The 27,112-nt window shown below is 41.9% G+C and overlaps 2 protein-coding genes across 2 annotated transcripts; both read right to left on the reverse strand.

The window, feature by feature from the left end:
* Positions 1–39: 39 nt before the first annotated feature.
* rilp (Rab interacting lysosomal protein) lies at positions 40–9,995 on the reverse strand. Its single transcript, XM_007563082.2, has 8 exons — positions 9,413–9,995; positions 8,239–8,362; positions 5,079–5,200; positions 3,634–3,840; positions 2,820–2,992; positions 2,564–2,689; positions 2,351–2,449; positions 40–1,430 (listed from the first exon to the last, which is right to left on the reverse strand). Exons 1-8 carry the CDS (start codon positions 9,746–9,748, stop codon positions 1,304–1,306), a joined length of 1,314 nt encoding a protein of 437 aa, XP_007563144.1. The 5' UTR covers positions 9,749–9,995; the 3' UTR covers positions 40–1,303.
* A 500-nt stretch (positions 9,996–10,495) lies between these two features.
* prpf8 (pre-mRNA processing factor 8) lies at positions 10,496–26,386 on the reverse strand. Its single transcript, XM_007563083.2, has 43 exons — positions 26,208–26,386; positions 25,119–25,296; positions 24,840–25,008; positions 24,508–24,672; positions 24,162–24,380; positions 23,867–24,079; positions 23,244–23,369; positions 23,005–23,110; positions 22,524–22,714; positions 22,301–22,420; positions 22,009–22,198; positions 21,762–21,881; positions 21,255–21,389; positions 21,009–21,138; positions 20,705–20,901; positions 19,744–19,950; positions 19,209–19,372; positions 18,986–19,112; positions 18,531–18,723; positions 17,994–18,181; positions 17,670–17,908; positions 17,417–17,563; positions 17,110–17,320; positions 16,908–17,024; positions 16,574–16,821; positions 16,320–16,499; positions 15,844–15,979; positions 15,575–15,744; positions 15,269–15,398; positions 15,036–15,182; positions 14,763–14,923; positions 14,481–14,672; positions 13,846–14,083; positions 13,630–13,758; positions 13,198–13,311; positions 12,938–13,111; positions 12,590–12,783; positions 12,241–12,480; positions 11,980–12,121; positions 11,749–11,889; positions 11,527–11,666; positions 11,184–11,386; positions 10,496–11,093 (listed from the first exon to the last, which is right to left on the reverse strand). Exons 2-43 carry the CDS (start codon positions 25,285–25,287, stop codon positions 10,939–10,941), a joined length of 7,077 nt encoding a protein of 2,358 aa, XP_007563145.1. The 5' UTR covers positions 25,288–25,296; positions 26,208–26,386; the 3' UTR covers positions 10,496–10,938.
* Between the last annotated feature and the right edge of the window lie 726 nt (positions 26,387–27,112).

Raw genomic sequence — 27,112 nt, forward strand, 5'->3', positions numbered from 1 at the left:
CAAAAATACAGCAGAGAGGGGGGGGGAAGGAGCTTTTCAGTATGTTTCATGTTTTTATTGAAAATCCAGATTTTGCAGATATGTAACATCCAGTAAAATGTATGTCTGCAAACGGTTACAAACATGCTTACAAAAATAAACTCCAAACTTTGTTTTCAGAAGACAGTCCTCTTTGGGTGTTCACCGTTTGTCCCTCAATGACATAAGCCACTGGCCTGTATGAGTAGGGAGGAGGAGGGGCTAGACAAAGTAAAAGTGGTGACTTCATCCCTGCATGTTAGCTGGAAGTGGTGGCTTTGAAAGCACGCATCAAAATGAAGTCATGACTATCCAGAAGCTTGGATAACAGCCAATCAGGGCACCAAATATCCAATACACACCGGCCAATACTGTTGCTCTGCTCAAATAATGAATGACGTAGCAGCAGGAAAATACATCTTAAACAGTAAGTTAAGGCGTAAGGGGTAAAAATGCTAGCGCTACCACAAAGAAAGAGGAAATAAAATGATTCAGAGGCAAAAAAAAAGAAAAGTTTTCTATTTTTCCTGTGGATAAAAGCTCCTAAAATCATGAAAGATATTAAACCTAAGAATTTACTACAGAGTTTAAGGAAAAAATATATTCACCTGAAATAAAATGCCACCATATAGAACAGATAAGTGCTTCTTATTATGACAAACTTCTATCATACAATATAGGTCAATACTTCAACTGAACAATTCACAAATTCAAGAGCAAACCAGTAAAATTAGAAATAAGTTGTTTTTTGTTTTTTAGCACGTGTCCAATATTCATGTGGGCATTTGCCTACCAACAGTGAAAAAACTGAGAAAAATTAAATGATCTTCCTGTCTTTGGTCTTAGCTAAATATATTTGAAGATAAATATAAAAATATATACTATGTTAGATTTCTCCATAATTAAAAACATTTAAATGTTTCTCGTATATAAGTATAAATACACTTGATTGTTTTAATTGCTGAACAAAAAACAAGGTTTAAGAGCTTAAACATGTCCCTCTTGCATTTACATTAGTACCACTTAATCAGTGTCTAAGCTCTTACTGAGCAAAAGTCATGACTGAAAGACAGCTGAAAAGTGAGAGTTAGAGGGTTTGTTTATTAAAATTACTGACATATTACTATGTCGTCTCCTAAGATACTTAGTTTTGTTTCACCCAAGCACGAGGAGCGTTAAAATAACTTTCTCTGAACCAACAGGTGCTCTGCTACGAGCTGCAGGGCGAGGGGGAGGAGCGGCTGAAAGCAGAGAGGAACCTCGCAGCAGCCTCTCCCGACCGGCGTTAAGAAGTCGGCTGTGGCTCCGTCTCCTCGCTGGCCTCCGTTTCTCCCAGGATCTCCCAGCTGGAGGCAGAGTTGCTCATGTGGGTGGGGTTCCTGATGCTGCCCGCGCGCGTCAGAAAGCCGAAGCTGCGGCCGACAGAGTGGAAGAGACAGGCCTCGGGTCAGACATGCGGTCAGGGATTATAGCTAAATATAGACAAGGATTGGCAGATGATCGGGACAGAGGCGGTGGAGTGGAACTCATGCCGCTGTGTTTCTGTGGCTCGGTTTGCCTTCATGTGAGAATGCTTTTTATTTTTGCATCTTTACTGCTGCAAATTTACATATATAAAGCGTTTTGTAAGAAAAAAAAAAAAATTCACTCAAACTTTTTCACATTTTGATATCATAAACTAAAATGCATTTTACTGGCATTTCGAGTGACAGACCAACATGGGAGCAACATGAAATCCAAATGTTGTGCAAATAAAAATATGAAAAGTGCGGAGTGCATTAATATTCATCCCCATGTGCCAAACATTTGATAAACCCCTCCCCTTTCACTGCAAGTACAGCTTCCACTATTTGAACGATCGTCTCTATCAGATCTGCAATTGAAGTGTCTGACCTTTTTTTTTTTTTTTTATGAATAAAAAATGAGCAGCAGAATTTCAACTCTAGCTATTTCTCAACAGGACACTACATTGGCCGCTCTAACACGCCACTATGCTATGTTTGATCTAAACCGTTTCACTGTAGCTCTGTCTCTGTGTTTAAAGTCAGCATTATACTGCATGGTGAACCTCCGCCCCAGACACAACAGCTTTTGTAGCTTCAAACAGGTTCTCTCTCTTTCAGTTCCTCCATTCAACACTGACCAGCTTCCCTGTTGATGAAAAGCATCCTCAGAGTATAACGTTGCCAACGCCTTCTTTCGCAGTGGGGATACATACAGGGTGTTCTGTATGTAAAGGTTACATTTGGACCTGAACTCTGACCCCTACAGGCTTCAAGCTGTAACCACACCTACGCCTGGCCAACCAACTCTACTTTCAGTGTGAACTTACAGGTGCCGAATGCGTGACTCAGCTGGTTTGCTAGGCCCGTCTACTTCTGAGTGATCCACTTCTGTCTGCCCGTTCAGGGAACCCGTCTCTTCCTTATCACTGAAGAAAAACATATGGCTGTATTTCTCACCTCTTTCACGTGTTTCTTCATCTAGACTTTACTGCTGGGTGAATTTCGGGATGTGAGGAATGCATTTTGCCTCTAATTCGTACCTGATGCTGCAGTCGCTCAGTGGAATCCCCAGCATCTTCGCCTTTATCAGCTTCCTCCGCTCTTTGATTGCCGATCGGACAGCTTCCAAAAGGAAGCCTGGACACCTCTCCTCATTCAAAATCTCCCTGCAAATAGACGATGATAAAAATAAAATAAAAAAAACAATTAGGAAACTCTAAGAACTAAATAGTCAAAAGTGCACCTGAATCTGAAATGTTCCTCATCAATATTCAACTGAAGCTCTTTAAAACCCACCTCTGGTAGTAGCTGAGCTCCTCCTGCACCAGGAAGAGGTTGGTTTTCAGCTCGTTCCTCTCAAACAGAATGTCCCGCACCTCCTTCTTTGTGAAGCACGGCTGATCAAAGTCGTTCTGCTCAACGGTTGGCTTTTCGGCCGACTCTTTAGCAGTTTGACTTGGACTGGGCAGCTGGGGGAACAGAAACTCATTAGTCTATGCAACAACAAACAGCTAATAACCTCTCCTGAAGAGCAACTGAACTGTGTGAAACTTTGAGGAACGAAAACGACGAGTCAACAGAATGTGCCGTTCCCCTCCTGGATTGTTCAACTCGGCAGTTCAGAATCTCCCCTTTCCAAAATGAACATTTTCTTGACATGCTTGCATTTGAGAAAGGCCAAATTTAACACTTATCATCCAGCCAGTGCAGATTGGATTTGGCATGTCTATTTGTTTTTGCACGTTGAGCTCGCACAACGTGCAAAAACATTGCTGCCTTTTGACGAAGAGGAATTTCCTCAAAACGGGTTTTTTTACAGGACAACAACCCTAACACCAGTATGTGGTTCCAGATTAGCAGGGTTAGCATTATGGAGTGGTCAGCACAAGGCCTGAACTTGAAATTAACAGAGAAGTTGTGGTTTGACAAACAGCGCCTACTTCTGTGCTTCATAGGAAAGCTGAATCTCCCAACCCCGTTTAGGTTATACAGTACTAACATTCAGTTTTCCCCAATTTGACTTCAATTTTAAAACAAAGATAATTGTTTACAACACATTTGCATGTCTAAAATACATAAGAAGAGTATTAAGGGCAACAAGACCACATACAGAGCTGTTTCCGTCGGCTTTGTTCAGCTGTGCGTTGGCTTTGTTCAGCTGTCTTTGGAGCCTTTCTATCTCCTTGTTTTTCTCCTTCAGGTCCGTCTCCACGTCGGCCTTCCTCTCCACCATGCTCTTCAGCTGCGTCTGCAGCACGTTCTGCTTGTGCCGCAACTCTTCGTTCATCTTCATGAAGCGGTCTAACTGCTCCTGGAGCTGCACACGCATGAACACGCATACACACACACACCCTTGTAATGGCGTCATGAGCAGTGAGGCAGATATTTGCTGTTTGTCTCAGTGGTTGGAAACAGAGGTACAATCAATATGCCGCTGCTGAACATAAAGACAGGGAGCCCGAAAACATCCATGTTTGTGCTTGAAGGACGTGGTGAACAAATAAACCACACACTGTCAAAACAAATACACTGAGTAGGGTTTCCCCCAGAAAACTTGCTAAGCCCGGTGCTCAGGGCGCTAGAGCAGTCATTCAGCCGGCTGCCATGTTTTTGAGTTAAAAAAATGTTAAATGTTGACAGGAAATTTGAAAATCTCACTTGACAGTTATGCGTTATTGGAAGACTGGACGATTAATATCTAAACACCATCAATAAAATCTTTAAAAAAGGCAATAATTAAAAAAACAACTAAAATAAAAACAAAAAACAATGCTTAGCTTGATGGGGGCACAAGTAAAGCCTGGTGGCCCACCAGGTTTATAATGAACTGGGGGAAACCCTGCATTAAGAGACAAATATTTTAAACACCAATCCGGAGACAAAATCAAATGAAAACGTCATGAACTAAACTACGTCAGTTGACATTTAAGGTTTTCTTTTTATCCTTTATGTCAACTGATTGGGAGCAACAAGTTAAGCATTAACAAACACACCCAGACTTGGCAGTTGTATAAATCATGTGGTGTGCGTGCCCTGACAGACACAGAGACACATGCAAGCAATCAGTCCAAACTACACACTCATACACACACACACGTATACATACACAGAAGCTGTGGGCAAAAACAACGCTTGGGCTTGCCTGCAAGCAGCAACAATTAGATGAATCTCTTCAGACTTTTACCAACCGCTCACCGACTCGCCCTCATCCAGAGTCCTTATTCATGTTCTTTAGAAGCTCTAACTTCTTTCTGAGTGCTTTATAAAACATTTCTGAATTGATGTTTAGCTTCTTGTAGTACTTTAAAGTGATCTTCCTCATCGCTTTAAGTTTATGATGCTTTTTCAGGATTTTTCTGTCTAGTAGTACCAACCTGATTGTGGCAGCTAATTACATAGTGAGAACTTTAGACCTTAAGATGATCACCTGCAGCATAACCAACTAATTTATCAGATAAGTACTCGATGGGAATCATCTGTGAGTCATCACTGATATCTTTCTTGGTGTTTTAGCAGTTAAATGGTACAAGCACGACTGTTTCTGTGCTTCCTTACCGCTTCCACCTCTTTGGAGACTGTGGCGATCTCCTGGACTTTCGCCCTCAGCTCGTCTCTCTGCTTGTCCACCACCCCCTTCAGCTTCAGCATCACCTCCCGCTCCTGCCTCTGAGCACGATCTAAAAATAACAAACGCATGTTTTTTTTATAGGCAGAGGAAAGCAAAGGTACAAAATGGCACTGCTATCAGATTTCTTTGCCATCATTACAAAACATTATGAAAGACCGAAGGTACTGCAATCCGCTTAGTGTTGCATTGAAAGCAGCTAGCTACGAAACGTGTGCTTTTAAACTGGTGCTTCATGCACAAATTCACAGAACTCTAATTGTGTTGCAATATCATATAAACATCTGATTGACAAACACCAAAGTATACAACTCTGGGAAATCATGAGAATTTTTCTGAAAGTGGAGTTCCCAGTTCTCCAGCCTGACAAGACGATTGTGTCACAAACATTTCATCACAAAGCTAACACAAACATACCACAGATAACTCCCTATTATTCACTGCTGTATGGAGTGCAAACTAAAACATTGTGGTGGATGTCTACACCTGAGCACAGAAAGATAGATACCGCACACACATACCATTCAAGTAAGATATGTTTTTCACCATATTTGAATAAACGGACTCCGACTTCAGACATGGCGCAGCTGCACTAAGAGAAGAAATAAAGTGCATGTCCTAAGCCCAAACCTGTGTGATGGTTAGTTTTAGGTCTGTGACTGGCTGGTGAGACATAGTTCTTGCATGTTGGACGGAAATAGAAAATGGGGCGATTGAGGTTTTGTCAAGACAAAAAGACAAAAAAAAAGGAGGTAAATGAAATTAAAAACTTGGCTATTTTAGTCTGGTAAACGTAAAGCTTGATATTTGAACTAAGCTTCATGAAACACCAAAGCCTATTAGCTTTTACTTTCTCTAGTTCAAATTAAGTTGTTCTACTTTCACATCCTCCCACATAAAACATAAGAGTCAGCATAACTCCAAGTCTACTTTTACATGTTTGGATTCTTCTTTGCGAATACAAGACAGATTTGGTCTTTTATGTTGTTGAAAATTCATTTGTAAAAAATATAACACATAATTATTTTTCTGTTCTGATAATATGCTCCTTGAACTCATCATAAACATGAATATCGTTTTTTTAACATTTATTTGGTGAGCTCTGATGACACGCCTTTATTCACTTTTAGACAAAAATATTTTGGATAGCTTTACATTTATTGAGGATTGTATCAAATCCACACAGAAGTAATTATACACACAGGCTTGCACATATCATATGTGGTAGATCTAATTTTAACAATTGGTTTTCTGATGGTACTTTTAAGCATGATCTATCCAGATCCAAGGTTGGAGCCACTCACATTAGCTTAATGTTAGTCTGCCTTCATATGTTTTAAAACCTGCTGTGATCATTGCCCTGCTCTCAAAGTTTTTTGCTGTTAATATTAAGGTAAAATTGACCAATTATACCTCTATTTTTACTGTCAGCAAAGACAAACCTATGGCATGATGCTGCCACTACCAGATCTAACTGCTCGCATAATGTTCTTAGGTTTAGAAGCTTTAGCTTGTCTCCTAATTGTGGGTAGAAATTTGCCTCGTTTGGAAAAAATAAATTTTCTCCAGAAGACTTTTAGCTGGTGTGGATATTAGCACATTTCAGTTTGAAACAGGCGGTTCCAAAACACCCAAGCATCTTTCTTGGTCGGCAAAGTTTTAGTTCATGTTGACGTGAAACTACAGTGACTATTGTGTTCATAAGAGCCCCGTGCCTTGGGTGTTCTAGAACTTCCTATCATTCAGGTTTTGTATCATTTCAGACAGAGCAGTACTGAACTTTTGCGAATTACACTTTCAAATTCTGCCTCTGTCAAGAAACCAAACAATTCAAACAAGCTCTACCAGTTCTACTTAGCAGTGGTCAAATATCCAAACAAAAAATGTACCAGAAGCTTGTTGTTGACTGCGACGTGTAAAGTAACTTACAAAGTGTCATTTGGTAAAATACTGCAGGGTTTCCCCCAGTGTAATATAAGCCTGGCGGGCCACCAGGCTTTACTTGAGCCCCCACCAGGCTAAGCACTGCTTATTTACTTAAGTCTTTTTAAAAGGTTTGCATTTTTAAGACTTTATAGTTGGTGTTCAAGTGTTAATCTTCCAATCTTCCATTAACACATGATTATAAAGTGATGTTTTCAAGTCTCTTGTCAACTTTAAACATTTCTTAACTCAAAAACACGACGGGCCTTTGGATGAATGATTGCCCGAGCGCCCAAAAACACCTTGCTTAGCAAGTTTTCTGGAGGAAACCTTGTACTTTTATACTTTTGACACAATGTGGACAGAGAAAACCCAGTGCATGAAAACATGTGGACCCAACTCTTGTTTTTAAAGAATCCTGGATGTTTTAAGCTGAAAGTTCCCAGAAAATGTTTCAAATAAATTATTAGATTTCAAAACTATTATGGCATTCGTACCCATGACAAATGAAAGCAAAATTCTCTCCGTAATCCTACCTAGGAAGACAACATGCTTTCCACAAGATAATATCTGTCGGTGTGGGCCTCCTCTTTATGTTGACATAATAAACTTTTTTTTTTTTACAGAGGCTTCTTCTCATACCTGGAGAATTAACAAAAAGAAAGCACACCATGTGCGTTGCGAACACTGTATTAACCAGTTGGTCTACTCTCGAGTTTAGCATGAATGCCTTACATACAATTAAGCCACTGTTTTGAATGTGTGCTGTGAGTATCTGCATTTCTATAAAGCTTTTCCATGACAAAAATAGGGAAACCACAAGGGCTGGAGGCGGGATTACCTTGTTAGAGCAGAGCAACAAGATGCTTAGGTGAATGTCATTTAAAAAAAATAAAAAATTTAAATCCATTGCAGTCCATTCTATAATCCTGAACATGGTGCTGTATGGTTTCACAATCCAGATCCAAACATATCCTGTCTGAAATGTGTATTCTGTTACATGTAAAATGTTAAAAAGTTTGATAGTGTAAGAAACGACCCCAAAGGAAGATGTAAAATCTAAATGTAAACAACAGTATTAGCATAAAAACTAAACCATAATGGTAAAACTCAAGACAATTGCCTAAGTTGACCATAAAAAGTTCAACAAGTATTTAAAGAGCACACCTTCCTGGGCATAGGTGCCCTCCAGTCTGCTCTTCAGCTCCTTCTTATCATCCTGGAGCTTCTGCAACCTGGCCTGCAGCTCCTCACATCTCCTCTCCCACTGTTCCTCCTTCTGCTGCAGCTCCTGCTCCAGAAATAGGAGAAAGATGAGGAAATCATAACCTCAGAGGATCTGTAATTAATGTTATGATGCAACGATGCAGAGTAAAAACTCTCGTGAAAATTTTGGAACCGGGACCAGTTCTTTTTTATATATACAATATGCCACAATGAGTGTGTCGCCTTTTACTTGATAATGTTTGTCATCTTCTCAAGTGGACAGTTAACAGGAAATTGTATGATTTGGCACTCATCACTTTCTAATGCGACTCTGGACAACTGCCCAAATCAAACACTGCTACCTATCTCAAAATTATGATCTTACTATGTTATAAAGAGTTTAAAATATCATCTGATAATTAACAGTTTATTGCTATCTCTTAATGTGAGCTAGTTAGGTGTTTATTATTAAATAATATCTAAAGTAAGATGTGAGATATTACTTTAAAGTAGTATATTTATAATTATGATATAAAATGGGAACATAATCTCATTACTGCTTTCTGATTATTACATTATCACATAAGTGAGACACTATTCCATATAATTATTAGATATCCATCCATCTACAAATACCTACTTAACTGTGGAAGTTACAGAAAATATATTTTCTCAATATTATGTGATAGTGGTAATATTGAGGAAGCCTAGTGAACCAGCTGTGTTGTATTTAATGAGATTAATGAGATAATTTTTTTTTCTTCAACGATTCGTCAATATTTAAAACGCTCAACCAAGACGTTAACCAAGTAACTGATCTTGTTGTCTTGACGACGAGGGATTTAAATGGGGTTATTTGTAGAAATGGCAAACCAAATAACTACTTCAGTTACAATAAATATATGTCTTGTAGTTACACCCAACTTCAAGTTCCACTATAAAATTGCTTACTACACTTTAAAAGTTGAAATGTTGAACGTCTTAGCAACATTTTGTGGAGGTCAGCCATGTAAACCGTTGGCTCACAGCAGACAGAGCTGTTTGTTACTGTTACATGGTTAGAACGTTCTCCTAAGAGAAATACATAGTTCGTTAAAAAAAAAAATACAAAATGGTGGCTGCATTTAAAACTCACCCGGATTTCATTTTTCTCGTAGCCCTCCTCGCCGTCCTTCCCCCAGCGCTTCTTCTGCTGCTGAAGCTGGATTTGCTCAAACGTCTTCAGCAGCTCCTCTTCCCTCAGACAGAGCGACTGGTTGCCGGAGACGAAGCTCTCCAGCAGCTCCAGCACCTTCACTATCTTCGGAACCAGACCCTCCACGCTCTCTTTGCCGTAGCCGTCGATAAGCTTCTCCACCTCAGCGCCGACCAGCTTGGCTATTTCGTACACATCATCGACAGTTAGGGTGGAAAAAGTCCTGTTAAAGCAGCAGGACTCCTGCGGGAGTCTGCTCTCTGTGCCCGTGTCCATGATGTCTGAGGCCAGCAGCAGTAGGAGTTCGCTTCACATCCTCCCGCCCCCCCCGCCCCACTTAAAGCAGGCTCGTCTGCTCTTTGTGAAAGTGAAACGGAGAAAGTAAATTCTTCCAAACCTCGCCTGCTTTGGTGTGCAACTTTAAAGCGCATACACTGAACACACGCGAACATGTCCGCTCATGTTCCCAGCTCTCAATTATTTAATGCTGTCACGTCAAACCCTGCAAGACGTGCTGTGGTGGGACAAGACTGGGCACCGAGCAGTTCTCTGTTGTAAACCCGCTACAGGACCCTCCTCCTCTCCTGACCAATGTAACGCCAGGGAAACATGCACCGACACGATGCCAGTTCCTGAAGACTGAAGAACCTAGCGGAGCGTGAAAGCTGGGGTTTCCTCTCTGCAGCTAAAACTACAATTAGCATCTGCAAATGCATGCAGTTGTAAAACATGGCAGGACACTAATAAAGAGTGCAAAATCATCTATACCCCTTAAACTTTTTCATGTCAAAAACTTTTACATATTACAGACAGAAGAAAACTACAGCATACATTTATTTGTGTTTGACGTAGGTAATCATTTACTATGTGACTTCTGAATTGTCAATGGGCAAATTTATAAGGCTAACAAAGGAAGCAGTGTTCACTAGTACTACTAGAGTAAATCTACATGCAGAACTTCCGCTTTACTTCCAGCTCTTGTACATTTCAGAGAAATCCCCAAAAGGAAATTGTCCAAACAACTTCTATAAAAAGTGATTTTTATTTAAACCCAGCATTTAACATCATAGGATGTACAGTTGGAACACGTTAACAGGGTATTTCTAGTATGAAAATGCAACTTTCAATTTCATTTCTCAAAGGGAGAAGAGGAAGTCGTGTTTAACCTTCTGAAGTAATGTCAAAATTACACCAAATATTACGTCCTGAAAAACACTAGTTCACATACAAGTAGCCACAAGAACCAAGACTTAACAAGAGTTTAACTGTAATAAAGAACAAAACACTTATGGAAAATAACGAACAAAACTAATTTTTAAAAGCTCCTCAAGTCTTCACATAAAAAGAAATGCAAAATATCACAACTGAGCGTCTTATTAAGAAATATTACAGAGACATTTCTGGACTGGCTCTTCATGATTCTGGCAGAGCTATCTACAAAGATTTGAAGTGCAGGAAGGCGGCGCTCAGCCGAACATGTCCTCTCTGTCAGCGTTGTAAATCTCGCCCTCCTGCAGCGAGGCGAAGTTTAAGAAGTGTGAAGGCCGGTGGACTTCATGGTAGAACTCTTTGGGGTTGGACAACTGCAGGTCGTACTTCATGTTGGGATCGTGGCGCACACCTGTTGGCAAAATTCATTAATTGTACCAGTTCTGGAAAAAAAAAAGTAAATAAAAAGAATGAAGAACTAAAAAAAACTAAGGATACCGACCCATGAAGTTGTAGTTCCAGGAGACTTGGCCGGGAACCATGAAGAAGCCCAGGAAGCGATCAGAGAGCAGCATTTGGACTCTTTCATAGTGGGATGGAAGGTAGCCTTTCGGGTTGTTGCCTTTATCGGTGTTTTGGCGACCCCATTCGTAGCCGCTGGGGGTTAGCTTGTAGGCTGTGAGTGTGCACGAACCAGGCGTAAAGCTGAAACAACACGAAGGCCTTCAAGTCAGAAAACTCTTCACTTTCTTACAATATATAGCAGGGTTCCTTTACATTTTCATATCTAAATACATATTTATCAATAGTTTAAGGCCCTCTTTTGGCACTGAATTGAAACCTACCTGCAGGTGATTATGATGGTCTTTTCTCCATCCCATGACGGGTTATCAGCCATGATCTTAGCGTGGGTTGTAACGTCCTGTGGGGACAGCTGAGGGGACTCGTTCGGCTGTGTGTGGATCCAGCCAAGAGGCTCCATTTCCTGATCAAACATAATACGTTTAAAACTGAACAGATGATGCACACATAAAGTTGAGAGAGCAAAATGTTTATAGTGCCATTACTTTAAGGTATTCATGAGACGGCAGCTGGTTGGGGAGGTGGACAGTCTGGTGTGTCCCCCACTGAGGTACCATGACGATACAGCGGATCTCCTTCACCTGGGGGTTGTCTGGTGGGCTGGTGCCATACAGGTAGCCTGCAATCTGAAGCAACAACAACAATTTCCACTCAGAGACTCGGTAAGATTGCAGAGCAAGAGGCGTTTGATTCCGGGGTAGTTCAGGGGGTCATACCTGAGCCCGCAGATCTGAAATGCAAATGAACTTCTTGAGAACGTTCTTGGGCAGAATGTAGGTGTAACCCGTCTCCTTGATGTCGTCAGAGGACACATAGATGTGGTTGGTTCGGAGATGGAGGTTGGCAGCAGATATGGCCCTGATTGAGAATTAAAGTCAAACGATAAAAACACATCAACGTCATCTTACAGCTGGCTACTGTGGAAGACTCCAGCTTACGCCTTCCCATTAAAACTTCAAACCAATGTTTCTACACACCTGACTCTCCACTCAGTCTTGGAAGAGAAGGTCTGAGTCTCGTAGTTAGAGGTGGTGGAGGTGATGATCTCATCTCCGTGTTTGTTGACGGTGCGGGTCTGTGTGGCGGTGAGCTGTGACTGCTCTTTGGTCTGTTTTTCGATCTCGGCAATCTGCTGACGCTGCTGAGATGGGGCTGAGATCTCCATACCCAGGATGATGTCACGGATCTCAGACTGAGTCAGGGATGCGACGTTCACGCTGCATACAGACAAAACAAGCTTTAACTACAGAATACAATCTCTACTTATTCAGAGTTACAAAATAACTTGAGCCACATTCTGGATTAAGTGAACAGAACAACTCTTACTTGTTCTTTTTGCCATAATCGGCCAGAATGAGATCCTTAAGTTGAACTTCCACTTTGATCCACTCCTCATCCGTGAGCGTGGGCCAGATGTGATGGGGTTCAGTGATTGTGGTTTTATCAGGTTTCAGGATCACCTTGGCGCGGTCGTTGTTGACGTGGAGCGCTCTTAGGATCAGGATGAGACGGGAGAAGGCCTGGATAGGGAGCAGAGAACCAGGCAAGCTTTTTACGCAGGGAAAGTCGGTTTGTTCTAAAACATCAAAACTGTCTGCAACAGCATTTTTTGGACAAAATACAGTCAATAAACAACAAAAAAGTCTTGCATGTATTCTAAGAGGCTGAACTCACAGTGTAAGACGAGATGGTCTTCAGCCAATCATCGTAGAGGTTGAACAGCACCATCTGTGGCTCCGTGGCCTTCAGGATCAGGTCTCCAAACTTTTCCACCTTCAGACAAGCCTGGAAGGGCAGCTGTAACTCCGAGCCCTTGATCACGATGTTGGGGAAGTCGAGCAAGTGCACCTAAGCAGAGACAGCAACTGTAAAACACAATTTCCATCCACAGAGGATGATCCTTAAAGAACCCGTTAAAGAGAGGAAGGTCTTACCTCCAGAGGGTCCAACATGCCCTTCCTGGTCACAATGATCTGTTTCGGCTGCTCCTCCACAGGGAGGGAGCGGATCAGGGCAGCAACTTCTTCAGCTGTTTTCCATTTGGCCAGCTGCAAAGAAAAAAAGAAGTTATTTTTGATATATCCAGCATTTTCATAATTACTGAAGATAACTTGATTGGCTATAAAAATGGCCCTATGTGTCATACCACCCCTTTAAATGAAAAAAAAAAAAAAAACACATACATTTTTTGTGATTTAATTGTGGTTGAGATACAGCAGAAAACAGAACTTAACTAAATTCTAGGAATCCCAGATGATTTATTTGCTTTTTAATGCTTTAAGGTTAAAACTGAAATAAAAACTCCTAACCAAATTAATTTCTAAAACCAGAACAAACTCCACAGATAAAAGCCAAGTGGTTTTCACCTGTCCCAGACGTTTCTGTCCAGCCCACACAGATGTGTGGATGATCTTGAGGAACAATTGGCCTGTCCTGGGGTTGAAGATGAAAATGGCTCCATTGATGGGCTTTGTGGTCAAGTTTCCTTCAAAAGTCTGTGTTCACAAATTAAAATAATAAATGCGACACGATTCAAAATCCATTTGTCTAAATTTCAACATTTGTTTCATAACAATTCTGACCTTGTGGATGGTGACTCTGTACACGTTTGTGTCGTCCACAAACCAGATGATCTGGTTGGAGAAGAGTTCTCCGTAGTTCTGAGAGGACAGGTACGGCTCAGTGGGCTCTGAGGAGTACAGCTGCAGACCCTTGCGGATGCGCTCTCGGAGCACATACAGAGCTGGGTTGGCCTTCATGATCTTAGCCATGGCCTGCTGGATCAGAGGCTTGCTCCCAGGGAACCAGTTACCATAGGCACTGGATGAAAAGCAGATAAAAAGTAAGATTAGATACACCTTGTTATTCGCTTGAAAAAAATTGAAAAATATTCAGTAACCCTCCAAAAACAGTCTGGGTAAGTATTTACTTCACGGTATGGCAACTGAAACTAGTCACCATTTTTGGACGACTTGATCATTTCCAACAATCTCAGAAAGTGCAAGATCTAAGAAATGATTATAGTAGAGAATCACAACTACCAGACCATAATCTCCTGGTAAATGGGATCGTCAGTGAATAAACCTAACACTATATTTCATAAAGATAAACCAGTGTGAGCCCTGAAATACTGCCTTAGAAAGAAACACCATGGTCACATGGATGGATATGGATTCTGAAGCAAAGTTTTACAAATAATGACTCAAACAATAGACACCTGTGCAGGTTGTAAGCCAAGTCAATGGCAATGAGCACTCCAGTGGGGGAGGGGTAGATGCTCATGTTGTCTGTGGTGTAGTCCAGGAACTTGGCTCTGGCGTAGCGCTCAATGTCATGAGAGTCGTAGTCGCCCCATCTGAGCTGAATGTCGATCCAGTACTTCTGTGTGGTGGTGCTGTCCATCACATCCCTGAAGGAGAAGGTCAAAGGTCAGGTTTAGTTGCATGCAGAAAGGATTCCAATTCGCATTTAGATAAAGAGTTTTCACCATAAGACCTACTTTGAGTCAGCGAGTAGAGATGGGCGAGACACGTTCCACTTGTAAGACGCAAACAGGAGGATGTCTGCACAGGACGAATTCATCTTGTAGGATTTCCTGGGATGGATGGTCTCCTTCTGCACGGTTTCGATCTCCAGAGCATCGAGCTCCTGATCAAAAACCTGAGACCCAGAGAAGGATAACTCATTAAATATCCTGGAACTGTGATGCTTTTGTTCTGCTGTTTCGCTTGTGGATACATAAATCCTTCACTCCTAAATGCTTGTTTCCCACCTGACAGAGATCCATGACGATGCTCTCGTGAATCTTCTGCCACAAGTGAGCCCTGAAGATCTGAATGAGGGAGATCTTCAGCGTTGGGATCTTGCCATGCATAAAGATTCCTGTCAAGTCAAGCTGTACTTGGAAACCCACGTACACCTGGAGACGAGACAGAAAAACAAAAGTTAGAGCAGACATTCACGGCTAGCAGACGAGCTCATTTAGAACCAGATAACTGTACTAACGTTGGCTCTGTTGATGGTGGGGGACCACCAGAGAGTGAAGCGACGATTCGGGATTTGGTTCAGACCAGACCTCTGGGCGTTCGTCAGCTTCTTCCATTTCATCGACTCTTCAAAGCCGCTGGCCTTTTCCCTAAAGCCAAGAATAACCATTTATAGAACTAGAATGTCACAACAAGCTACAATGCAAGATCAAAGAATTAAAGCAATGGACAACCTAGAAACAGTAAAGAAACGGTTCTAATTAGCTTCTATTTCAGTGGTCCATCAAATAACCCATCACCATTCTTAGTGGTAAAGTGAACATACCAGAAGAGACCCTCCCAGGTGGGGAAGTAAGTGCCTTTGAAGAGTGTGTGCTCCAGGATGCCCTCCACGCCACCTAGAGCCTGGATCATGTCTGTGCGGTAGTTGTTCAGGTTCCACAGCTTACCGTCGTGCCTCTGGTGGGTCCACCAGAAAGGATTCTGCTTCAGCACCTGAACTCAGGAGAGAGACAACATGTTGGAGAAGCTTTCTTTCTTTTCAACACTTGACATAAGTTAATATTTCTAGTTTCCTGATCAACTCTATTGTACCTGATACTGTTTGAAGTCTGTTCTGACTCTCCAGCCTTTGTCATAGGCCAGAGTGTGTCTGTCCTTCTGGAAAAGTGTGTTGATCCGAGGTATTCCTCTGTCCCACGAGTCCTCCAAATCCTCCAGAGTGAGACGCCTGGAGGAAAAAAAAATTACATTGTAGCATAATCACTTTAAGCAAAATTCAAAGAAGCCTCTCAGAACAGGCAGCATCATGAAGGCCAACAAACAAAGCAGAAAGGTTAGGGATAAAGTTACATTTCATACAGGGTCTGGTAAAAGAATATTCCAGATTTCAAACATCTCACTGAACACTAAACAACTGATCATCTGAAAATGCCTTAACGTTTTCCAAGATTTCAATTTGACTAAACTGACACACAAGGGCATCTAGTTTATATACTTTGTTAAGGCACAGTAAGATCTGTACTAAAGAAAATTTGGTTCAGACAAATGACTGTCAGTCAAGAGTTTACCTGTTCTGGGCAATGGCCTCCTGTCTCTTGAGGGCGTACTCGGCCCAGACTCTCTGGGAGTCGATGAACTCGCTCTCCCATGGCTGAATGTAGCGGTACAAGTTAGGAATGAGCTGATCTTCTTCATGACTCATTCCAGACCTGAAGTGGGTGATCCCCACGTCTGTCTGCTTGGACCACCTGGCAACCAAAGACAACCAAATGAGTCAGCTGTTCAGGAATAGCAAGCAACCTGCTAGAGATGATGTCCCTACCGCAGGTCTGACTGTGGGATGAGAACGTGACCCATGGACAACATGCCAAGACCACCCAGCTCTTTAGGAGTGTAGAAGACAACCGGAGGGAAACGGCTAGGCATTTTGGAGTTCAGCCCGATCTTGATACGGGTCTGGATCTTGTTCTCGCATTTCACTAGAAGGTCCAGCAGCTCCTGTGTGTTGACCACAGCCTCACGGAAGTAGGTCATCAGGCCGATCAGAGCCGTGTTCCATTTGTTCACGATCTGAACGCATAAACCATTTATACTCAGATTCATCCCTTTCAGCGAACTCTCAGTTACCATAGTAGTTTGTGACTGCAAAGACTAACCTTGGTGAAAGTGGTGGATCCAGAAGCCATGAGAATCTGACGCACTCTGTTGTGGAAGCGCTGCATGGATTCATCATCCACACGCAGGAAACACTGGGCCGTCCTTTCTTTAGTGACCTGCATCAGAAAACACAACAAGACTCCTTCAGAATCAACGGAAAGAGAAAATCCAGGACTGTTGAGCTTCTGACTTCTTCCCCACCTCATTCTGCAGGTTCCAGACGCCATCTTTGTGAGTGAACTCCTCGTAGCTGGTGCGGCACTTCGGAAGGATGCGGCACTCGAAGCCACACATGTTGAAGAGCAGGTTGGGGTTGTCTTTGCTGTAGACCGACACGAAGCTGTTCTCCCACTGGACTGTGGTCACAGACCTCGGCAGGCGGTTCTTGATGTCCCAGAAGACCGCTCGCCCGCTGAGGACATCAACAAGAGGCTTCAACTCTACTGCCATCTTGTGGAATAAACCTATCTTCACAAACGTCCGACTGATTATCTAAGGGTAAACTTACAGGTTGACGTCGTGTTTCATCAGTCTCATGCGGGCGTCACGAGGCCAGCACTTCTTGTTGTTGTATCCCACGATGTTCTCGTTGTTGGGGTCCGGGTGCTCCGTCAGGTAACGCTGAATCAGGTCTCTGGCCTCATCAGCAGAAAATCTGCAGAATAAAAAGAAGTTAATACAATTTAAAAACTCCAACAGATTTCAAGCAAAGCAAAACAATACAACCTGAATACAAGTGTCCTGTGTTGATATGTTCCTACCTGAAGAAGATGTGAATGCGGTCGATGTAACGACAGTACAGCCGGATGGGATGGGCCGATTCGGTGGTGGTGTCCTGGAAACTCAGGAAGTCGTTAGGCATCTGGGGTGGGCCGGCCATCTCGCTGGCACGGTGCAAACCGAGCACCAGCAGGTCCATCACAAGACCGTAGTACTGAACGATGAACGAGGCGAACTGGAGTCCCCTGATGATGCCGTAAGAGTTGGTGTGGTTCATGTCCTACAGAAGAGATAAAAAGCATTTAATTCATCTTTCAGTACCTAACTGGCTACCATGTCCTAAAAGAATCAGCAAACAGGGTTACCTTGTAGTTTATCACCACGTTGTTCTTGGCCGTCATGTAATCAGCAATGTTGTGGTCAACGATGAGACGCAGCAGCCTGTTGAGCAAAGTCAGATCGATCTTCTCGTACATTTTCTCGTAGCGAGACTCCAGCATCACATTGCACTCGCCCTCAGCCGTTTCCCACACATCCTGCAAGTTGTTGATGCCTGAGGAGCAATAAGACACGTCATTAAAGCTCACTGAAGAAATATCTATAAACTATTACAGGGTTCTACACATTTTAAAATCTAAATCTTTTTACATCTACAAATTTTTGGATTTTTCTAGCCATTTTTTTGTTACATTTCATCAGAAAACTTATGTAGCTCAGTTATATTATCTTTATATTCTGGAAATCACAAACTAACACAAATCTGAAAATGGATTCTGCAGTTTGATAAAAGACTATTTTTTTGGTACTTGGACTGGAGTTTGACTTAGATTATTTATCTACATTGAAAAAATGATTTAAGACTCCGGGGCTCTGATGTTCTGAAAGCCTAATGTGAAAGTCACCTTGGCACCACTTGTAGACCAGAAGCGGCGGAGGTTCAGTGTCAGCTGGTTTAATCCAGGGAGGGAAAAGTCGCCTCTTGTCTGCCTCGTACCACAGGTACTGGTCCAGGTACGCATCGGTGATCTTCTCCAAGGGCTCCACATCGTACACAGGCACCAGGTGGCTGTACAAGTCCATGAACTCAATACCAACCTGCACAAAAAGGAAATACTCAAAGTCTGAAAAAAGAAATTACACATAGTAACAAAACTTTTTCCAAATTACATTTAAGTTTTAGTCTAGAAAGATATCAAGATTGACTTCAAAACTATTTTGCAGGAAACTATTTGTTTTTTCTTACCCTTCACACACTGACCCTAATAAATTCTACAATTTGTGTAACATTTTCAGCTTGAAGCACCCTGCCTTAAAGAAGAAACATCTCTAAACTGTCTCCACATTTCTTTGTGCTGACCTCTTTGAAAGCTCTCTGTGTGAGCAGGTGACGTTTGATCCTGGAAAGCGCTTCATGCGGGTTGTCGTAGGCCTGCTCTATCAGGCCCAGCTCCTCCCTCTGACTCTGATTCAGACGAGATTTCACACTGCCAGACACAAAAACATACATGGAAAAAATATTAAAACGTTGAGGCAGAAAACACAATTGTATATAGTTGATGATCGTCATGAAATGAAATTACCTGTATGCCTCTTTGAGCCTCTCCAGAGCCAGGATCAGCAGCTTGGTGTCGTGTTTGTAGGACAGTGGGGGGAAAGGTATGGGAGAGAAGCGCCGACTCTCCAGCCAGTGCACAGTGGTTGTGTAAATGGCCACAGCCTCTTCTGCAGTGATGTAAGGTCCGTCCTGGAGGCGGAAAATACTCAAATCAAGATCCATTTTAATGAAAACAAAACCCTCACTGAAATATTTTTGGATATCTGCCATTAACCAATACACTAGGTTGTAAATATCTTTTGAATATCTGAACCGTGGAGAAGCCAACTGCTCATGCGGCCAGCGATATAAAATCCACCATTCATTTTCATATTCCTCTAGTTCTTACGCACAGGCAAGCTGACCAATGCAAGTGCGCCTTTGTAAGAGGACTTCTTCAAAATAAGTTATCTTGTCATGTTTTCCAACTGAGGAGTCAGTCAGAAACTCATTTACCCAATGAGTGAGTACAAACGTAAGAAGAAAAAGTTCCTCGGTGCTGAGAGTTTAAATGAGGTTACCTTCAGATAATTGTGCTGTCTCTCTTGCTCAGCCTTCAGGTACAGACGAGTCAGCCGGCCCAGGTTCTTCTTGCACACCGTTTTGTCCACAGTGGCTCCGCGGCGAATTCGCTCTCTGTTGTAGTGAGCCGTGTTAGTCCACCAGTCAGCTTTGGCCTTCACGTATCGCAGGATCATGTTCTCAATGGGAGTCGGGAGACCAGGCACCTAACAGTTTGGAGGAAAAGTACCTGTTTTATTCATTGTTTTAGTACATAAAAATGTGCTTGTGTGCTCAAAACAGTCATAAGGTTCTTAACATGATGAAGATTTTTAGGAGAAGCAAAGTAAAAGTTTTTATTAGTCAACATACTGTCAGATTTTATTTTTTTTATTTTTTTTTTAAGTAACAGTTTCTGAAATGACAAATTCAATTTGGATAACGAGGAGTGAGAAATCTGGAGATGATTGGATTGGATGATTTTTACGTAGATTGGCCTGAAACTCAAAAATACGATCTTTTTCCTGATTTGCGAACGCAACATCGTGCTGTACAGCCAGGTTGAATTTTAGTGTGGATATCTTTACTCAGTAAAAATGACTCAGTTTCTTAAGCATCAGTAAGATGTTTAAAATTAAGCCAAATAAGTTATCACATGAGGGCAGTTCATTCATTCAGGCTACAAGACAGAAACTTTAATGACATTACACAAAGATACGCCGTTTATCCTATTGAGGTTCCAGCCTGTTATAAAACTTGGGGGATTTGAAAATGCTGGCAGATTATTCAACCTGATTAAATCATATAGTTACAATGTCAGTTTAAAATGTCAACTCCAATCATTTTAATTCTGATATAGCTCTAGAATACTATCGGAAACACACTTAAATCAGCAACAGTAGATTTTTATTTTTATTTTTTAAACTCTTGTATGTCTTGCGAATTACCTTGCAGCCCCATCCATGTATATGAAACACTGACCTTCCATGGGATGTTGGCCTTCCAGCACCTCCAGGACTCACTGAGGTGTTGCAGGATGGTTCTGGCCTTGTTCTGCTTGATGCCTTCAGGCATCATATCCAGGATGTCGTGCATCACTGCAGCACGCAGCTCCAGGTCAAAGTGCGACTCCACGCGCTGTTTGGTCACAGTCTTGGCCACGCCCTTGGAATGACGTCCTGTTGAGGAAATTTAACAGTATTTTGACATTGCTCACACATTTCCTCATCTATAACCATTTGAATGTGTGCACAACAGCAATCAAAGGTTTAACAAGATGCCTGACCTTCAAACTGCCTGGCCAGCAGGTTCCCGAGCCACCTCTCCAGCAGCGGAGTGATCCCCCGCATGAAGAAGAGCCACACTCTCCAGCCAGCAGACCAGAAGCCACAGCCTGGCCCTTTGCCCACAGGACCCTGATCACACACGAATTAGACAAGTTAGACTGTAAGGAATCTCCATAGTTGATATTCTTGATATTAAAATCACCTTGTGTTCAGAAACACTGGAACAACATGGTGCGATTACTCACAGTGTTAAAGCGGTAGTAGACGAGATGCTTCAGGTCTTTGCACATACGGATTTGTCTCATCAGCTTGTACTTGTAGCGGTACATGCCCGTCAGCTGTCCCACGTGTGCAAAGATGTACTGCAGCCCGTCAGCCAGCTACCAAACATAGACACAAAATCAAGTATAAGATCACCATCAAACAACTGAAAAGACCAAATCAAACAAGGCTTAGGCGCTGGTTCCTCCTATCAGAGCATGCCAAAGTTTTACATTTTAAAGCTGCTACAATTTTCTAATAATGTGTCAATAAATTCGAATTCTAGTTGCAAGATGGGAGAGAAAGTCCAGTCCAAAACACAAGTACTTTCTTTAGGCATTTCAAGTAATTAACCTGCAACAATGGTGCTGAGCAAAAAAGTTCAGATGTTCACTGTGGCTGAAAATGTGCATCTAGAAAAGTGGATAATGTAGTTAACGGTTTAAACTTCCAATAAATGCAGAAGGAATAAGGAAACCTTTAAAACACACCTGAAAAGCATCAACATTTCCCAGTCTGTACTGCACATGGCTGTCCACCACCAGCTTGCTCAGACGTAGCACCTCCCTGCACAGATGGAAGGCGTTGCCGAACCTGGACTTCTTTCTCTCCTGCAGGGTAAAAAACGTGTACAACGCCACAGTTTACACAAAATACTGTAGAATTCAACAAACTCCACCAGATCTCACAACGCTCCAAGCATTCCATAAAGCACTGATACGATAGACGGATCTGCACCTTTGTGGTGAGCGTCTTGACTGGCTTCAGGTTGAAGTTGTAGTCCAGATGCAGGTAGTTGAGGTTCTTGCGATGAATGAGCAGATTGAGCATGTTGTAACCCTGCCTGCAGACCTGCAGCCCCACCTCCACCCAGTCCAGCTTGGTGGACTGGAAGAACTTTGTTGCCTTAAAGGAGCGGAACAGGTACCTGAAAATCAGCAGAGACAAAAACTTTCAACAAAATAACAAATGGTGTTACATTGCTTCAAATTGAGATGAAAAATTAACAGGAAATCAAAGTGATGGTCACCTCTTCTTCTGAGCCTTGGGGGGTCTGTGTTTGAGAGCGTTGAGTACGTAGTACTTCAGCAGTTTCTGGTACGACACGCGTACTTTCACCGGCTGTCCCGCAGGGCAATGCTCTCGGTACCTGAAAAATAATTCACACTAGTTTCAGGTTTCTCTAAAAATATTATATGAGCTGAATCAAGACATTTTTTTCCGTCTTTAAAACACAATGGTTGTTAGCGCACCAGTTTTTGACCAGGGGGATATCGATGGCGCGCCTTGTGCGGCCAGAACGCAGGTTGAAAGGTCTTGGAGCCCAAAGCAGAGCGATGCCATTGGCTGTGTTGTCAGTGTAGAGCGGCGTCTCTTTAAGGAACGGCTCCACGAACTCTGGAAGCTCAAACTCCTCATCATCATCAGGGAGAGGCTCCTGGCTCTGAGGGAGAATAGGAATTAAGAAATTTGTTACAACAGTTTCTGACTTTTAAAGGAAAAAAAAGAAATTCAAGAGAAAAGGGAGAAATTATAATAAGAATATCTGAATGATAAGAAGTACTCTGCAGCTGCAGACAGGAATAAGATATAGTCACCATTCATGTTACTATTCCCCTTGTTCTTACGCACATGCAAGCAGGCCAATGCAAGTGCGCCTTTGTAAGAGGACCTTTTAATAAAGTGCCGATTCATTTATCATCCAGAGCAAAACGAAGACGATAAACCACAAACCTTGACTGAATGTCTGTGAGAAATGGGGTTGATCAGCGGATCAAAGTAGAATGCTGGAAGATCTGGGTCCTCAGTCTTGATAAATACCACATTGGGTGTGTGGTACCTGCAGAAAAACGGATATCAGAACCTAACTAGCACAATACATAAATCGTAGCAAAATTTATGTTTCAACAGAAGAGAGAAATTCAATCAAGCATGCCTTTGTTTAAACAAACAAACCATTGTTTAGTTCTCACCAGGTAAGATGCACATGGTGCGGCAGGTTATTGTACAAGTAGGGGAAAGCAATCTTGTACTCGGTCCTGATGGGCTGCCGGATGATGATTTTGTTGATGTCGTTGAACTCGTTCCAGTCTTCATCCCTGCAGAGCAAACAAACAGCTAAAAATGAGCGGTGAGGGCCTCTGTCCATTTTACATCTCATTCTTTTTCTGATTCTGCATTCAGATTTTCTTGAACATTTCACCCGGTTGGGTTGCATGTTCTACAAATCACCACAATGCTGAAGTTGACTTAATTTACACCCAAGCCTAGTCTAAAGCTCTGATCTAAGGTCTTGATGACAAAAAATACATACATTTGACAAAAAAATATATTATTTACTTCATATGCTATGAACAACAGGATGCCTGGAATATTTTGTTTTTCTGCAACAAAGACAAATGCTGTAAAATGTTTGAGTCGTCTGTGAAACTGTTATTCCTCCAACATGGGAGGTTGAAAGGAAATTATAATTTCCATCTCTGGCTACAGATGAAGCAAACAACTTCACTGAAATGTTTTTGATCAATTAATGACACGCAGTTAAAAATGTTAGGTTCACAGTCCAGCAAAACATACAGAAGAAGAAGCTACTTACTGAAGGTTAATGTCTCTGACCAGTGGCTCAAACTTTGGTCCTCCCGGGATGGCCATGTTCAAGGCTTTTGAAGTGAAGAAGGCCTTCAGGTCAAACAGGTAAAAGTAATTAAAGTCCACTAAATCTGTTAGAAGCTGATTGGCCAGACGATACAGTGTCGACATCATGGGGAGCGTGAACTGCCAGCGACGGTAGGTGGTGCCGTTCACAAACCTGAAAGATAAACGTCAAAATGTTTTAAGATTTTACGTCAAGCTGCAGCTGACTTTAAAACTTTAAACAAACGAAGACTCACTTGGGATTATCCTTGAGGGGCTGGTGCTCATAGAACCAATCCACGACTGAAGAATCTTCCTCAGGATCGAGCTCCATCTGAATGGCCTCCAGAGGTTCCACATCCAGGATGTTGTCGGCGTAGTCCAGCGGCGGCTCTTCGTCATCAAACGGCGGAAAGCGCATCCTCTTGAAGTGTCGTCGGTCACGCTTCTCACGACGCATCATGATCCACATGGTGCTGACATTTTGTGGGGAATAACACCGATGTTTAATATATATATAAACAAGACATGCACACATCTTTCAGGTAAACAATTTAACAAAAAGGGCACAAAATGAGAGCATGGGGTGCCCAAATCTCTCACCCCCACTGGGCAATGTAGACAGGCTCTATGACCCAAGGGATTTCATTCACAAAGGAAATGGCTCCGGTGATGTGGTAGAGCACAGGGACGTCTCTGATCTGCTCCCAGGGCATCGGCATGTTTTCCAGAAGCTTCAGCACTGCGTGAGGCATGTACTTCAGAGCGCTGCACAAGAACAAATGAACACAATCAGACCCAGAGAAGCTGAAGTCCAAATTATCAATCAGCTTAAGAAGGGAAAAACCTCAGTGTCGTTTTAAATTGTAACTTCAGTACATTAAAAAACTTTCTGAAAAACTCTGCAACAATACAAGAGGAACATTTGATTTTACCCTAGGTAGACTCTTTTGTCGTGGCGAAACTTTCTATTGGTCATGTCTCCATGGTCCCTTATGATCTTGCGGACGTGCTCAGGAGGCATGTCTTCCTTCTGGGCATCCACAAAGCCAAACTTCCTTTTCTCCGCATAGCGTTTGGCCTGCAGCTGCTGCCATTTCCTTGCTGGAAACAACATTAATTATCAAACATTTTAATAATTATTTTACAAATGTTCAGAAAGTGAAACTACTCTAGATTTGATGTAATATTTTCCGGAAAAAAAAAAAGGAAACCTTTTTCCTGGAGTTTTTCCTCAGACATGTAGTCTGGAACAGGCGCTGGAGGGGGAACAACAGGGGGAATGCCTGGTGGAACACCAGGGGGGACAACCGGAGGTACACCTGGAGGCACACCTGGTGGCATCCCTGGAGGGACTCCTCTGTAGGGAAAGGCAGCTGCCATGGTGCCTCACTGATCAAAACAAAAGGTTAAAAGGCAAAGTGATCACATATTATCACTGGGTTTTGAGTATTTAACACAAATTAAATCATCAAATAAGCTGAACTCTATTAAAATTATTGATTAATGTACTTGATGTTGCCTTTCAGGGCACTTGATCGTTCTTTGCTGGGTTGTTGAAATTAAGTATTTTTGTCGAGAGTTCTACCGAGTTTTTAAATTAAATTGGGGGCATAAATTATCACAGAATTTTAGTTTAAAGGCTCGAAATATCTTATTCAATTGCACACATTATGTAATTAATTTAAAGTTACCGAAACATAATTTTTGCAAATTTTGTCAACGCCCCTAATTTTAAATAAATCAAGGACATAAGTAAATCCAAACACCTGTTTATATTAGACGTTTCACAGCAGTCTGTGTCTGCATTTTCCTCCACTTAATTAAAAATGATTCTATTTTAATACTCATAACCAATTTAAAAGTCGAAACTCCCAGGGTTAGTTTAAAGAAAGTAGAACGCTAAATTACACTACACTATGAATTTATTTTAAAATTATCACTTTGTTAAGCATTTAACTGAAAAGAAAAACAGTAGTTTCCTTTTCGCGGACCTTGCTAACTTAGTTAGCTCAACACGGCTTCATCAGGCGGCGCACATACAAACCATGTATACAACCAGAAATAAAACGGTAACATCACCAGCATCACCAGATAATAGCTTACAAATTTGTCTCAATTTAATGCTTGTAAACTAAAAACGACTAAACATTCACTTTGCTGCAAATCAATGTCAGTATTTAGATAACTAACCGCAGGCCCAACATGTTACAAATTAAATGCTAGCTTAATGCTAACGCTTAGACAGTGGCTAACGGCTGCATGTTAAGTAACAAAAAAAAAGCTAATTAAAGACTACAAACCTCGATACTTTCGCACCAAGTGCAGTTGTTGTGTTAAAACAGCTTCTGACCAGTCAATAAAAGCTTCTATAACATATCTCCCAAATCGTGTGTGACAGTATCGTGCTTTTTTTCCGCTTCAGCGTTGCACCGAACTGAACCAGCGCACGACGGTATCCGCACGATTAACGCAGCTCAGAGGAATTCTCAGATACCACTTACGCAAATTGAGCGATACTGAAAACGCGACGAGATTTCTTCTACGCCAAAAAGAAGCGCAAATGTAGAAGGAGCGCTGCTTTGAGAATGCAGATTTGACTTCCGGTTCAGTACTGTCCTCTACGGGCTTGGAGTGCATATCACTGCCGCTTGAAGGTAGTTAGATTACATTTTAACCAGACAAAAAACAAAACAAAAGATAAACTATAATGAGTAGGGCTCATTATTAATTTACTCTTTACACAGGCATACGACCTTATTAAAGCAATTAAAAGCTTTAGTCTTTCGTTATGACAAAAAAAGCGTTTTAATTCAACTCTTTTTTTTTCAATTATTGTTTTTGTCTACGGAGTTCATTTCTACTGCGACAGACTGGCAACCTGTCCAGGATGTACCCCGCCTCTCGCCCGGAACGTTAGCTGGAGATAGGCACCAGCACCCCTCCCGACCCCACTGAGGGACAAGGGTGTTCAGAAAATGGATGGATGGATGGAGTTCATTTCTATGAGTCCATTTTAGTTAACTTTTATATGTTATTATTTTGTTACAAAATGCGGTTAATATATATGCAAAACAAACGTATTGGTTCATCCATAAAACATTTATGAGGAGCAGGACCTTTTACATGCGCTTTTTAATTAGCTATATTATATATTTAATAAATCGGTGTTTTATTCTCTCTTTTTTATCTATTTACGATTTCTTAG

This window comes from Poecilia formosa, unplaced genomic scaffold (assembly GCF_000485575.1).
Source record: "Poecilia formosa unplaced genomic scaffold, Poecilia_formosa-5.1.2 Scaffold144, whole genome shotgun sequence".
Classification (NCBI taxonomy): Eukaryota; Metazoa; Chordata; class Actinopteri; order Cyprinodontiformes; family Poeciliidae; genus Poecilia; species Poecilia formosa.

Bases quoted from the DNA above. Each gene is read 5' to 3' on its own strand.
- rilp (XM_007563082.2), bottom strand. From the start codon at position 9,748: ATGGACACGGGCACAGAGAGCAGACTCCCGCAGGAGTCCTGCTGCTTT. The intron at 3,841-5,078 runs GTAAGGAAGCAC...ATGCGTGTGCAG, and splicing joins TCTCCAAAGAGGTGGAAGCG to CTCCAGGAGCAGTTAGACCG. The intron at 2,993-3,633 runs GTATGTGGTCTT...CTGTTCCCCCAG, and splicing joins AAGCCGACGGAAACAGCTCT to CTGCCCAGTCCAAGTCAAAC.
- prpf8 (XM_007563083.2), bottom strand. From the start codon at position 25,287: ATGGCAGCTGCCTTTCCCTACAGAGGAGTCCCTCCAGGGATGCCACCA. The intron at 22,199-22,300 runs GTGACCATCACT...GCTGATTTTCAG, and splicing joins CCCAAGGCTCAGAAGAAGAG to GTACCTGTTCCGCTCCTTTA. The intron at 16,500-16,573 runs GTAGGGACATCA...TTTGGTTGCCAG, and splicing joins ATCCCACAGTCAGACCTGCG to GTGGTCCAAGCAGACAGACG.